Source organism: Papio anubis, chromosome 8 (genome assembly GCF_008728515.1).
Source record: "Papio anubis isolate 15944 chromosome 8, Panubis1.0, whole genome shotgun sequence".
NCBI classification, from domain to species: Eukaryota; Metazoa; Chordata; class Mammalia; order Primates; family Cercopithecidae; genus Papio; species Papio anubis.
The window spans coordinates 92,281,105-92,295,737 of NC_044983.1; the positions used below are offsets into that span (position 1 = coordinate 92,281,105).

Sequence of the window (14,633 nt, forward strand, 5' to 3'; positions counted from 1 at the left end):
GTTTAAGACTATTTAGAAAAGGTTCTGAGAGAAAGAAATGAATAAAAATGGTCGAATAAAGCAATATTAAGCTGACACTTTATAGTCAGGTTGGTAGAGTAAAAAAGCAGTTGAACTTACAGCTTTTTTAAAAAAAATTAAGAATGTTATATGGGTTGATGTTATTTTTATTATTATAAATGTAATATTTACTCTTTTTGCAAACTTGGAAAATGTAGAAAAGTTAAGAAGAACATAGAACTCATCCATGATCCCACCACTCAGACAAAATCACTTTTACCTTTTCCCCTATTTTTTAAGTCATTTTTTGCTATATAATTAATCAATTTGCATAAATACAAAATTGAGGTAACGGTATATGCACAATTTTGAAACATGTTTTAATCACTTTCTTGTGGCATTAAATATTCTTCAAAATATATTTTTAGTGGTTGCAGAGTTATATGACTTTCCCTTCCTTTATTTGGTCTTTAGTGTGTTTTTATGGTGCCCAGTTTCAGTCTCATGTTGATTTCCTTCCACCCTTTGTCTTCACTGAGTCACTCTTGGCTCCCTATGGTAATCGTTAGCACTGGTTTCTAGATATTTCTGGCTCTTCACCTGCATAAAACAGAGCTGTATGTCTCCGTCCCTTGGAGTTTGGGTGAGGACATGTGACTTTTTCTAACCAATGAGATGTGAGTAGAGCATTTAATTACTGATGAGAGAGACCTTTCCGAGTGCTGTCCTCTTTGCCACAGTGACTGGCAGCTTTCCAGAGAGTGGCTGCTCCATTAGCGTGGATCCCAGAGTGAGGTTGAGGCCAACGTGAACACCCAACTGGCCTGGGATGGATAGGTAATGTGAGAAGAAAACGAAACTTTGTTTTAGTGAATGAAATCTTAGGGGCTGTTTGTTATCAGTGAATAAGTTTGCCTCTCTTAACTGATACACCGATCATTTGTATCTAGATTGGGAATCTGATTTAGACCTGTGGTCATCTTATAGACTCATGTTCACCTTCGCATCTATAAATTATGTGGCAGGTCGTTGTATACACTTTCTCAAACAATTGGGGAATCTTTGCCCCATGCATCTGTTTTCAGGGTGTTTCTTTAGCTGACTTCAGACGTATTCAATAACTCATATTATATACATACATAAACACTCATACCTTCATTCTCACAATGTTTATGATTAGCCTTGTTCATACTTTTCTGTTGCCTAGGAAAATGTCGATAGAAATTTTAAAGTAAAGACTGATTTTTTTAAAGTATAAATTTTGTAGTTATATGAAAATGAGAAAATTCACAAGGAAAAAATCCTGTCATTTCCCCTGCCATTCAAACCTATTTTTATTATCCCATATTTCCTCTATTCCCTGTGTATAAAACTTTATATTGCTTATCATAGTTTACATACAACTTGACATTTTCTATATATATCAAAATTTTTCATGTTTTTCCTACACTGCATAATTAACATTTTAATGACTGCAAAATATTACACTGAAATTGAACACCGTAATTTATACTACAATTTCCTTATTACTGGTTTTTTAGTTTGCTGCAATTTTTTTTTTGAAATTCTGTTGGAATAAATAATTTTTAGAGCATTTGGAAACAAATATACTAGAATGTATACATCTAATCAGTATTATCATATAAATAACTTCTAAGTCTAAACGCATATTCTAGTGCAGGTGCCATTGATGTAAACATTTCTAATCTCTTTTAAAATGGTCTTTATGACCAATTGATGAGCTACAAGTTACAAATAAGTCTCATTATTTTATAATATATCTTGATTTGAACCCCAAATCATTCATTCATTTTGTTAATCATATTTTGGCTGTTTTCAAAAATTAATTCTAATTTTAAAGCACCAACTTTTGCCTTCATTTAGACCATTTGGAAGGCTGCCAAATGCTCGGAAGGCAATTTCAGAGGAAAAATCCCAAAACTGTTAACAGCAATGGGCAATTGACACAATAACTGTGCAGCCTACCATTGTGATGATGATTTTAGAGAAAAAAACACTCCTTTTTAAATGTGAGTTTGAGCAGATTTGTTACTGTAATCATTAAATCCATAACTCTATAGTCACACTGGGCATGGATCTAATATTGTTCAAAATAAATGCCATTTGCTTGATAGCAGGGACTGATTCTTTCACGGCATCTGCATTAGTGTCCTGCACATGGTAAGTACTTAGGTGTATTTGTGATCGAGTCTGTGAACGTGACGCCTGTTGAGATCACACTTTTTTCATTGACAAGGACCTATCTTTGAATAAATTCTTTCCGCTGGTGAAGTCTTGAAGTCTCCAGCACTCTAGACTTACAGCATTAGCAGCATGTGGGGATTTGTTAGAAATGAAAGTTCTCTGGCCTCACCCTGGACCTACTAAATCAGAAATTCTAGAGGTTGGGCCAGAAATCTGTTTTAGCAAGACTTCCATGTTATTCTGACACATAATAACTAAATGGTAAAGTTAGCCTGAAGAAAAACTGCAAATAAAGATCAAAGAGATGATTCTATAATGAAACAAAGTTGGTGTTAGAAGCCACAGACTAGCAAAATTCAATAAACATCTTCAGAGCACCTACTTTGGTCCAGAAATTGAGCTTATAGACACTAGGTACACAAAAGCAAAATAGATAGTGTCTATACAGAAGACGTAAATATGTGTAAATGAGTATAAAATAAATACAAAGATGAGTGATACTTCGGTATAGAAGAACATGCAAAATATGGGTGGTGATGATCATAACTACCATTTATAAACCACATGTCTATCAGGCACAGTACAGTGCTTTATATATATTGTTTTTTCTGGTATGATTATCAGAAGGAATATAAAGATTAAAAGGTACTGCATTACTTAAATAGGTTCCCTTAAACCTGGAAAGAATAAAAGCCTGGTCACAAAGTTCATTTCTTGCCCAGAGTACTTGACCCATTCATGGACTCTGTGTTTGTTAGTTCACTTCAGAAATGAGAGTGTATCGGCACCTACCTCAGAATTGATATACAGATTAAATAAGGTCATGTATGAAATTATTTATCTCAGTATATATCATCAATATTTATTAGATAGTAATCATTTTTATTGCTACTAACAGTAATCGTCATCATCCCAAAAGGATGAGGGGCAATATAAGATAGATTCTATAGATTCTAGAATATAACACAACTTCTAGCTGTGAGACCATAGGCTTAGACTCTCTGTTTCAATTTTGTCATCTGTACAATGGGGACAGTAAGAGTCCTTCACAGGTGTGTAATAACTGGTAAATGAATTAATGTGTGAAAAGCACATAGCACACTGGCAGGCACAGGGCAAATGCTCAGTAAGTGCTAACTTGGAGTGTTCTGTCAAAAAGCCTAACATCTCTTTGTGGTATTTTGTGATTTTTGACACAATGGTGTATGCTTTAGGCATCTCTGGAACAAAAATATCACCCTTCCTTAAATCTGTGGCGTTCAGAGATGACTACATATTTGAATAAAGGCCTTTCTGTGATGTCTAACAGGAAGAAAAAAAAGCTGATACCAAACTAAGGTTTAAAAAAGGTCAAGGGGAAGAAAATTTTATACCAAAAGTCATCCATTCTTATTTCATGGAAATACGTTATTTAAGCAGTTATACTGATAATGATGCACAGATGCTGTTTGTATACATTACTTTCCTCCTTTGAATTCACTAAGTACTGATTTCTTATTGGCGCCAGCAGTCTTCAGAATTAATTCTGTCCTCTTCTGTATCATTGTGTGGGACAAATACCTCATATACAATTTTTCTAAAGATTAGAAGACTAAAATATGTGTCTGTTGCCTCAAAGGCAGAGAAGATGTACACAAATGTGAATAAACAGTTAAAACATTAACAGATGTATTGGAAGAGTCCTTGAACACACATGCGATTGACATCAAGAAAATATTAACTTTGTAATTCTGCCTAGATGGAACCACTGATGGGCTGGCACTATGGAGAGATTCAGCTGCAAGTATTTCATGTAACTGATGGTGTAAGGAAAGAACAGTTCAATAGGTATCTTTCTAATAATTTGCCACAGGTGCTCAGATGCCTGGGAGCTAGAATTTCAAGGATTCAAATTGCTGCTGTGATAGCTTCAGGCTTAGCTTCTAGGTTTTTTTTGTTTCTTTTTTTTTAAGCAGGCTGTGGCACATGTTTCTAAGAATTTAAGTCTATTTATTGTTAATGCTGCAGTTTGCTTGATTACAGTTTAAGAGGGTGACTGTAGTTTCTCAAAGAACCTAGTGAATATGAACTCAGTTTACATCATTGCAAACTCATGTTCAATATCTATCCTGTGTGTACTGTGTTCAGTTATTTTCTTTTAACTTAACATTATTTCATCTACGTTTCTATGCACTGCTTTCGACCCATTTACATGTCATAGACATCTTCCCTTTTGCCACTTCCTCTCCTGAAGTTTCTCTCCTGGGTTTCTTCCAGAATTCAACATACATATACAGATGCAGAGAACATCTTAGTACAAATTATTTTTTCTTTTTTTACGATATTGCCGAGGAGTTTGTTCTCCAAAGCAAAATAACCAAGACAAAATCAGGATTTTTATAGATTTGCTGCATTGTGGGAGATCACACTCTAGAAAGATCAAACTAATTTAAGAGCCACCAGCGTTGGATGTACAGATTGACCATCCCTTATCCAAAATACTTGGGAACAGAAATGTTTTGGATTTTGAATTTTTTCAGATTTTGGAATACTTACATGTACATAATGAGATATCATAGGGATAGGACCCAAGTCTTAAACATGCAGTTAACTTGTGTTTGAGATACACCTTATACACATAATGCAAATGTAATTTTATGAAATATTTTAATACTTCTGTGCATGAGACGAAATTTTAACTGCATTTTGACTGCCACTGGCCGCAGAAGTCGTGTGGAATTTTCCATTTGTGGCATCATGTTGGTGCTCAAAAAGTTTCAGAGCATTTCGGATTTGGGATTTTTGGATTAGGGATGCTTAACCTGTATGTATAATTTTCCCATAGCTTACACAGTACCAGATTTTATTATAATTTAGGTGTGTAATAACTTCTTACAGTAATTTTAATTCAGATTTACTTGGCAGGAAGTTATATATCTGTGAGAGAAAAGGCTTAATATTTATAATTTGGAAATATATAATGCACTGATTTATCATTTTGGTCATGGCAAACATTGGGATATATTTGTCTGCAAATAGAAGAAAATTCGACTAATGGTGGTTGTATTAGTCAAGATTATCCAGAGAAACAAAACCAACAGGATGTGCAAGGAAGCAGAAATTGTAACATACAGTAGAATTAAATCAGAAAGGAAACAAGGAAACTCATATATTTTGTGATGTTTATTATGGGTTACAGAATGTACAGTAAACACAAAAGCTAACATTTATTCAATACCTTCTAGCTCACAAAATATTAAGTGTAAAATTTTAGCTATTTTAAATTTTCTTTTATCTTTATTTCACAGGAACTTACCTCCTATATCTTTGAATCTTTTTTATGTTTTTATGTTTAAGAGAAAAAGCCAGAAGTCCTTCATGTATGGTGTGGATGTTAAATACCAAACAAATTTTATTCCCCTTAACATTTTGACCATCTTCTTTCTTTCTTGCATTCTTGTGGAATTGGCTGCTTTCCTCTACTTTGGAAGAAGCTACGTTTTTCTGACACTGTAATCGTGTTCTTGTGAGATTTGCAGATGAACATAAGATAATAAACATGTCTGTTGAGTTTTGTTCATATGGAGTCTGTCATCAATATGGAATAGAATTCAAGAATTTGACTTTTTCTTGCCTCTCTTCTGCCATCTCAAATGAATCATAAAAATTAGAAAGGACATTTAGTCCCATCTCCTCTCTCTTGAGCAGATTTCCTTTCCTTCTCTCTCTCTCTTTTTTTTAAACCCATGGGAGTTGAGAATATTTTAGTGCTCTCCCTTTGTGAATTATGGTGTAAATGAAACTTTTGCTTTTGTGTTGTTAATGACAGTTTAAAAGTCTTAGGTAAATTTATTCTTAAGGTACTAGATATAAAAAAAATTAATAAAGTCAATTGAACATTTTCCAAGAGTTATTTTAAAGTTGATTTTTAAATCAAATAAGCTTTTCTAATAAGAAAAATAAGTGCTCTCTTAATTAGAAGCTTAAAAAAACCTCTATGGAAACCAAAGATTATAGCTTCAAAAGCTCACAATCTTTATGATTCCCACCTCCAGATCTTTTTTTAGGAAATATTCCAAGGCTTTAAACTATTTGTGAATAATTTTTATTTTAGTCAATGTGTTATATGCCCCTGCACAGACTTACATATTCTTCACTGAGATACATAAGTGTCCTCTTGTTGGATATTTAACCTATAAGCTGACACTCACTTTCAAGGATTGATTTGAGCTTTGCAAATTTTGAAATGCTCAGAAACATAAAGGGCTTGGTATCTTTTATAAGAAGCTAGTCAGAACTGCCTAACATGAAGGGAGTTTGATTGATGTGTGATAATCAGGTAGGAAATTCCAAACTTATTTATTTAAGCATTGCATTTATTTCATGTAGATCAAGGGAAAATATTCTGCTGGCTTCAAATGATGTCACTTTTCATAAGATACACAAGAAATTTAATGAAATTTGAAAAACTGATTTAAGACTTACATTTGTTCATGTTCATTTTATATTTTGGGTATACTATCTTGCAAGCACAAACACCAGCAGGCTTTGCTTTTACATATATCGTCAGCTTGGTCCATGGAAGTATAATTTTTTAATGAGATAGATACTAGGATTCTCTCCTTAAAGAAAAATTGGAAACTTAGCATTCTTATTTTGATTTTTATAATAGAAGTTTTATTTGGGATATAATTCAGACACAATAAAACTTACTCCTTTAACTTGCATAACTCTATGGTTTTTAGTATATTCACAGAGTTGTGCAACCACCATCACTATCTAATTTTAGGACATTTCAAATTCCCAAAAAGAAACCTCATACCTATTAACATTCCACTCTCCCCTACCAGTCCTGGGAAACCTAAAATTTACTTTCTATCTAAAACCTGAAATTTACGTTATTGAATTTACACTCTGTCTAGATCTGCCTGTTCTGGGCATTTCATATAAATGGAATCTTGCAATATATGGTCTTTTGTGACTAGCTTCTTTCACTTAGAATAATGTTTTCAAGGTTCATCCATGTTGTAGCATGTACCGAATGTCATTTTGTATTGCTGGTAATATTTCATTATATGGCCATACTGCATTTTGTTTACATATTTATCATTTGATAGATATTAAGGTTGTTTCTACCTTTTGACTCTTAAAAATATTGCTGCTATGAATATTTGTGTGTAATGTTTCTTCATGTGGGCATATATTTTCATTTCTCTATAGTATGTACCAAGGAGTAGAATTGCTGGGCCATGTGATAAGTACATGTTTAACTTTTTGAAGAACTGTCAAATTGTTTTCCAGAGTAACGCTGCCATTTCACATGCAATGTACAAGGATTCAAATTTCTCCACATCCTCCCCAATGCTTGTTTTTATTTCTTTTTGATAATAGCCATTCTACTAGATGGAAAGTGACATCTCATTGAGGTTTTGATTTGCATTTCCCTTATGGCTAATCATGTTCAGCATCTTTTCATGTAATTATAATCCATTTATATATCTTCTTTGGAGAAATGTCTATTCAAATTATTTTCCCATTTTTATAATTGAATTTTAAAATTATTGAATTGTAAAAAATCTTTATATATTTTAGATACAAGTGCCTTATCAGATATATGATTTGTAAAAGTTTTCTCCCATTCTATGGGTTGCCTTTTTTACTTTTTGATGGTGTCCTCTAAAGCACAACAGTTTAACATTTCGATGGCTCAGTTTATCTGTTTTTTATTTTGTTGCTTGTGATTTTGGTGTTGTCTCTAAGGAACAATTTCCTTTCCCAAAGTCATGAAGTTTTATAGTTTTAGCTGTTACATATAAGGCTATGATTCATTTTGAAATTATTTTGTATATGGCATGATTTAAGAATGTAACTTTATTCTTTTGCATGTGGATGTCTGCTTTGCCCAGAACCATTTGTTGAAAATACTCTTCTATTCTTATTGAACTGTCTGGGTAACTTTGTTGAAAATGATTTGGCCATTCCTATAAGGGTTTATTTCTGGACTCTTAATTCTACTCTATTGGTTTATATAGCTATCCTTATACCAGTACCATGCTATCTTGGTTACTATAGTTTTATGGTAAGTTTTTAAATATGGAAGCATGAGTTCTCCAACTTTGTTTTTTTTTTTTTATTCTAACTTGTTTTGGTTATTTTGAATGATTTTCCATATGAATTTTATAATCAGCTTGTCAATTTCTTTTTTTAAAAAAAGCAGCTGGAAGTTTGATAGGGATTGCATTAAATCTGTAAATCAACTTGGGGGGCATTACCATGTTATTTAGATCTTTAATTTATTTTAACAATATTTTATAGTTTTAAGTGTACAGGTCTCGTTTGTTGGATAAATTTATTTGTACTATTTTATTGTTTTTATTATGATTACATGGATTGCTTAGTTAATTTAATTTTCAGATTACTCTTTGCTATTGTTTTGCTTTTGCATTATTCATTGCTGCTGTACAGTTGATTTTTGTATACTGGTCTTTTATCTGATAACCTTGATGAACTTCTTAATTAGTTCTAATAGTTGTGTGTGTGTGTGTGTGTGTTCCTTAGGATTTTCTGTATATAAGATCATGTCACTCTAGAAATTTTGCTTCGATATTAAAAATACATTAATACAAAACTAAATAATTAGTTAGAATAAGATTTTATTTAAAATATTAACTTACTCAAAAAAAGATCATGTCATCTGTGAAAAGATATATTTTTACTTCTTTTCCAATATGGAATTTTTTAAATTTCTTTTTTCTTACTTGATTCCCCTGATTAGAATCTCCAGTAAAATGTTTAATAGGGGTGGGGAGACAAACATCCTTGTCTTATTTCTGATCTCAGGGGAAAAGCATTCAGTCTTTATCCATTACATATGATGTTAGCTGTGGGATATTTGTAGATGCTTTTTATCAGATTGAGGAAGTACTCTTTCATTAGTTTGATTAGTGATTTTTATCATAAAAAAGTGCTAGATTTTTGTGAAATACTTTTTCAGCATTTACTGAGATAATCATGTGGCATTGTCCTTTATTATATTAATATAGTATATTACATCAATTGATTTTTGGATGTTAAATCAACTTTGTATTCCTGGGATAAATTCCATTTGTTTGTGGTATATAATCCTTTTTATATGTTGCTGGCTCTGTTTGCTGGTATTTTGTTAAGGATATTTTGCATTTATATTTATAAGGGATTTTTGGTCTGTAGTTTTCTTGTGATATCTTTGTCTGGTTTTGATGACAGTAATGGTGGCCTTGTAGAATGAGTTGAGAAGGGTTCCCTCCTCTTCTGTTTTTTGGAAGAGTTTATAGAGGATTGTTATTCATCTTTAAATCTTATTTAGATTTGTTATGGCATCCTTGGTAGCTTGCCCTTTGCTTTTATAAACTGCAGAAGGGGCTTGTAAATGAAGACAGGAAGGTGGTGTTTATGCTGATTGATCCCTTTAGAATAATTTTACTACAGTGAAAGTAGAGGATTTTAAATAAAACTGAGTCTTCATTTTGCCTCCTTCTATGAAACAATGATAGATGCTCCACCACTGGAAGACATGCTTTGTTTCAGAAACAAATTCAAAGGTTTTTAGATCTTAAATTAAAATTAGAAGATGCCTTTCAGTGCCATCTCCTCAGCTGAGCCATGGGTGCATGCCCGGCTTACTGTCCCCACTTGAAGAAATCTTACCAGTAACCTGTAAGTACAAATCTGTCTAGAAACATTACTTAAAAGAGCCTGTTAAGAAGTGTTATACTGACCTTCTCTTGAGTAAGAGTCTGAGAACAAGGAGAGTTTGTTGAATCCCAGACATCACGTAAGGTAATATGAATAATAAATATTTAGATTGTCTTCCTACATGTTGCAAGGTAATTTTTGGTCATTAATCACTCCACTAGCTCAGTGGGAAAAATTAGCACTGAAGAAGTAATAACAACTAATGTTTACTAAGTAATTACTATGTGCCAAACACTGTCTTAAATCCTTTATGTATACTATCTCTTTTATTTTTCATAGCAATATTATGAGGTCAATGCTAACATTATTCTCCACTTTACAAATGAGGACATTTAGAAACAAAGAGGTAATCTTAGTTGCAAATAATGCTGGAGCTGGGGTCTGACCTAGGTTAGGTGACCCCAGAACCTGAACCAGAATTTGGAGTAAATTATATGCATCCCAGGAATTTAGACTCAGGGTCTCTGTATTCCAAGTTCTGGGTTTGGAAGATAAGTCTTTGTACTCCTTTTGATGAATAATAAAATTTGCAGTATACTCTTTTCTTTCTGTCTTTCTTTCTTTCCTTCCTTCCTTCCTTTTCTTTCTTTTTTCTTTCTTTCTTTCTCTCTTTCTTTCTCTTTCTTTCTTTCCTTCCTTCCTTCCTTCCTTCTTTCTTTCCTTCTTTCCTTCTTTCCTTCCTTCCTTCCTTCCTTCTTTCCTTCTTTCCTTCCTTCCTTCCTTCTTTCGTTCTTTCCTTCTTTCTTTCCTTCCTTCCTTCCTTCCTTGCTTTCTTTCCTCCTTCCTCCCTCCCTCCCTCCCCTCTCTCTCTCTTTCTTTCTTTCTTTCTTGCTTTCTTTTCCTTCCTTCCTTCCTTCCTTCCTTCCTTCCTTCCTTCCTTCTTTCTTTCCTTCCTTCCCTCCCTCCCTCCCTCCCTCCCTCCCTCCCTCCCTTCTTTCTTTCTTTCTTTCTTTCTTTCTTTCTTTCTTTCTTTCTTTCTTTCTTTCTCTCTCTCTCTCTCTCTTTCCTTCCTTCCTTCCTTCCTTCCTTCCTTCCTTCCTTCCTTCCTTCCTTCCTTCCTTCCTTCCTATGGAGCCTTGCTCTGTCACCCAGGCTGGAGTGCAGTGGTGTCATCTCAGCTCACTGCAACCTCTGCCTCCCAGGTTCAAGTGATTCTCCTTCCTCACTAACCTTGTAATCTCCTGGGATTACAGGTGCCGGCCACCACACCCAGCTAATTTTTCTGTATTTTTAGTAGAGACGGGGTTTCACCATTTTGGCCAGGATGGTCGCGATCTCTTGACCTCGTGATCCGCCCATCTCAGCCTCCCAATGTGCTGGGACTACAAGCGTGGGCCACCGCGCCCAGCCTGCAGTCTACTTTTTAGAAATGTTCATAGAGGGTATACTCAGATGGCACTAATCACTTGAGATTAGACAGTTTCTGCAGGGATAATTGAATAGGCAAGTTAATAAAATAAATATTTAAAATGCCTTGGTTGATTAATGTGTTGGAGGGTAAGTGATTTACTTGTACATATTCATTATTTCTGCAAAATAACTCTATGAAATGGAATTATTATCACTTCCATTTATAGATGATGCCCCTGAAACAAAGATGTGGGTAACTTGCCCTGGGCCAATTAGCAATAAGCCCAGATTTGAACCCAAGCAGTCTTGCTCCAGACCTTCTGTTTTTAACCATTCTACATTGCAGTTTCTCTAAGTAAATAGTCACCTAAAATATGGTTACAACAATACAATCACACCAAGAATATAGTTAGAGATAAGACTGCATCATTGTGTTTGTGCATGTGGAGACTGCAGCTGCTTCTATAGGAGATCAGCACCAAGCTATCATCTGTCGGAGAGAAATGTGTTGTGAGTAAAAGGAGGAGGAAAGCTGTTCTGTAAATATGAGACAAGCTGAAACAAATATAGAAATATGAAAAGAAAAAACTGATTTTCAAAAGGGAAGTTTTTAGCCTGTGCTTTAATAGAAGATAGGAATAGACTGTGGCATGCGCTTGGAAGCTGTGACAGTTTGGTCCTGAGAGCTCTGTGGCTTGGGAGGGTTTGGAGCCATATCTCAGGGGTAAAAAGGAACCGTTCGAAAGGGCAATTTTAGAAATGACTTTGATAAGCTTCATTAGTAGATACAGAGTTGGAATCAACAGATTAATATAGGCTTCAATTGTAAGTTTCTATGAATGTAAGAAACATCTAGAAATTAGCAGGAAAAAATCTGACCAGTTGGGATGGTATTTCTCCTTCAGTGCCAAAAGTATAACAGTTTTTTTTTCTCTTGTGGCAGTAAAATTAAGGGCCTGGATTTATTCAGCAACTTTTCTTCGTGAGAATACGGATATATTCCCAGACATTATTCTACACTTTTCCTGCGTGGTGTTCTACCACCAATGTGAAGTTATATATTTAGACCTCTGTGTTTGGGTGGGAAGAGAGTAGGCCCACTGGCAGGCAGTAACCACAGAGCTACATGTACCTGGGCCAGTTTTATTCCAGACATGTGGATCTTCTGGTCTGCAGCCTTGACAAACTTCCGAGTTCCCTTGTCTCCTTGTACAGATGTGTGTACCTTTTGATCATGAAGGCACTGTTAATGTCCTTCAGAGTTTGTGGCAATTTGTAACTTTGAAGGATCATCCAGATTATCAAATAATTTACATATGATGATTATTAAATTGAAGTTTCTAATTTATTCTTAACAAAAAATAAAAATTACGTTCACATCAAAAGCAGATAAATCAATACTACCCACCTTTCCTGTTTCCCAGATGCAAACAAAGATAAGTGGAAGTCAAATATCAATATACAGGTGCTTTCAAAAAAGTCTTTTGGTCTGTTTCCACTTTCAAGGTAACCTGGTGGCTTCTTCTCTCAAGTCCTCACACAGGTATTCAGGAATACCAGGATGGCGTGCCCAAGATTCCAACAGCCTGTATTACAGTGGAAGATGCAGAAATGATGTCAAGAATGGCTTCTCGTGGGATCAAAATTGTCATTCAGCTAAAGATGGGGGCAAAGACCTATCCAGATACTGATTCCTTCAACACTGTAGCAGAGATCACTGGGAGCAAATATCCAGAACAGGTGAGTGAAGGAGAAGGCTGGCCTAAGAATACAGTTTCCTCTTCTAGTTTGAGTTATTAGAGATAGTTTGGGAAAGAGAGAACATGAAACCACCTAGATGGTCCTCATATATTCATCGAAGGAAGAAGCTTTATATATATTTTTTCTCATCAAAATTTTACCATGTTTACCATCTCATACCAGTCAGAATGGGTATTACTAAAAAGTCAAAGAATAATAGATGTTGGTGAGGTTGTGGAGAAAAAGGAATACTTATATGTTGTTGGAGGGACTATAAATTACTTCAACGCCTGTGGAAAGCAGTTTGGAGATTTCTCAAACAACTGAAAATAGAATTAGCATTTGACCCAGCCATCTCACTACTGTGTGTGTAACCAAAGGAATGTAAATTGTTCTACTAAGATGATACCTGCACTCACATGTTTATTGCAGCACTATTCACAATAGCAAAGACATGGAATCAACCTAGGTGCCCACCAATGGTGGGCTGGATAAAAAATATATATATGGTCTTATATATACCATGGAATACTACCTAGCCATAGAAAAGAATGAAATCAGGTCCTTTGCAGCAAGATGGGCACAATTGAAGGCCATTATCCCAAGTGAATTAACAAAGAAACAAAAACAAAAAGCATGTTCTCACAAGTGGGAGCTAATCATTGGGTACACATGTACATAAAGATTGGAAGAATAGGCTGGGCATGGTGGCTCACGCTTGTAATCCCAGCACTATGGGAGGCCGAGGTGGGCGGATCACGAGGTTAGGAGATCGAGACCATCCGGGCTAACACAGTGAAACCCCGTCTCTAATAAAAATATAAAAAATTAGCCGGGCATGGTGGTGAGCGCCTGTAGTCTCAGCTACTTGGCAGGCTGAGGCAGGAGAATGGTGTGAACCCGGGAGGCAGAGCATTCAGTGAGCCGGCACCACTGCACTCCAACCTGGGAGACAGAGCGAGACTCTGTCTCCAAAAAAAAAAAAAAAAAAAAAACCAGATCGGAAGAATAGGCAATGGGGGCTCCAAAATGGGGGAGGGAGAGAGGGAAGCAAAATTTTAAAAAACTACCTGTTGGGTACTACATTACTCTTTGGGTGACAGGTTCAATTGAAGCCAAAACCTTAGCCTCACACCATATGTCCATATACCCCCTGAATCTAAAGGTTAAGTAATAAAAAATAAAAGTTTTACCACATTGACTGAAGAAGGGCAGTAGTAATTGCAGGACAGAATGGTATTTGTGGTGTGCAAGTTCAACCTCAGAACAGTTGAGAGTGGTATTTGTCCATATGTGTTGTATTTATTCCATTTGAAGCTAGCCTGGCATTTGAGATAAAACCAATAGTTAATACTTATTGTGCCTATTGTGTTAATTATGTTATTTAATGCTTTCAAAGCTTAGTGAATTTGGATATATTTTCTGTATTAGTCCATTCTCACATTGCTATAAAGAAATACCTAAGACTGGATAATTTATAAGAAAAGAGGTTTAATTGGTTCACAGTTCTGCAGGCTGTACAGGAAGCATGGTGGCATCTGCTTCTAGGAAGGCTTCAGGGAGCTTTCAGTGATGGCAGAAGGCAAAGAGGGGAGTGAGGTGTCTTACATGGCAGGAGCAGGAGC

The 14,633-nt window shown here is 35.1% G+C and overlaps 1 protein-coding gene across 2 annotated transcripts in view; it reads left to right on the top strand.

The window, feature by feature from the left end:
• The window catches only part of CPQ (carboxypeptidase Q), a 502,651-nt gene that overhangs the window by 226,244 nt on the left and 261,774 nt on the right, over positions 1-14,633 (top strand). For both annotated transcript variants that reach the window (XM_031650077.1, XM_031650078.1), the window contains one exon: positions 12,801-13,008. In XM_031650077.1, the coding sequence (XP_031505937.1) occupies positions 12,801-13,008 (208 nt within the window). The remainder of the gene's footprint in view (positions 1-12,800; positions 13,009-14,633) is intronic.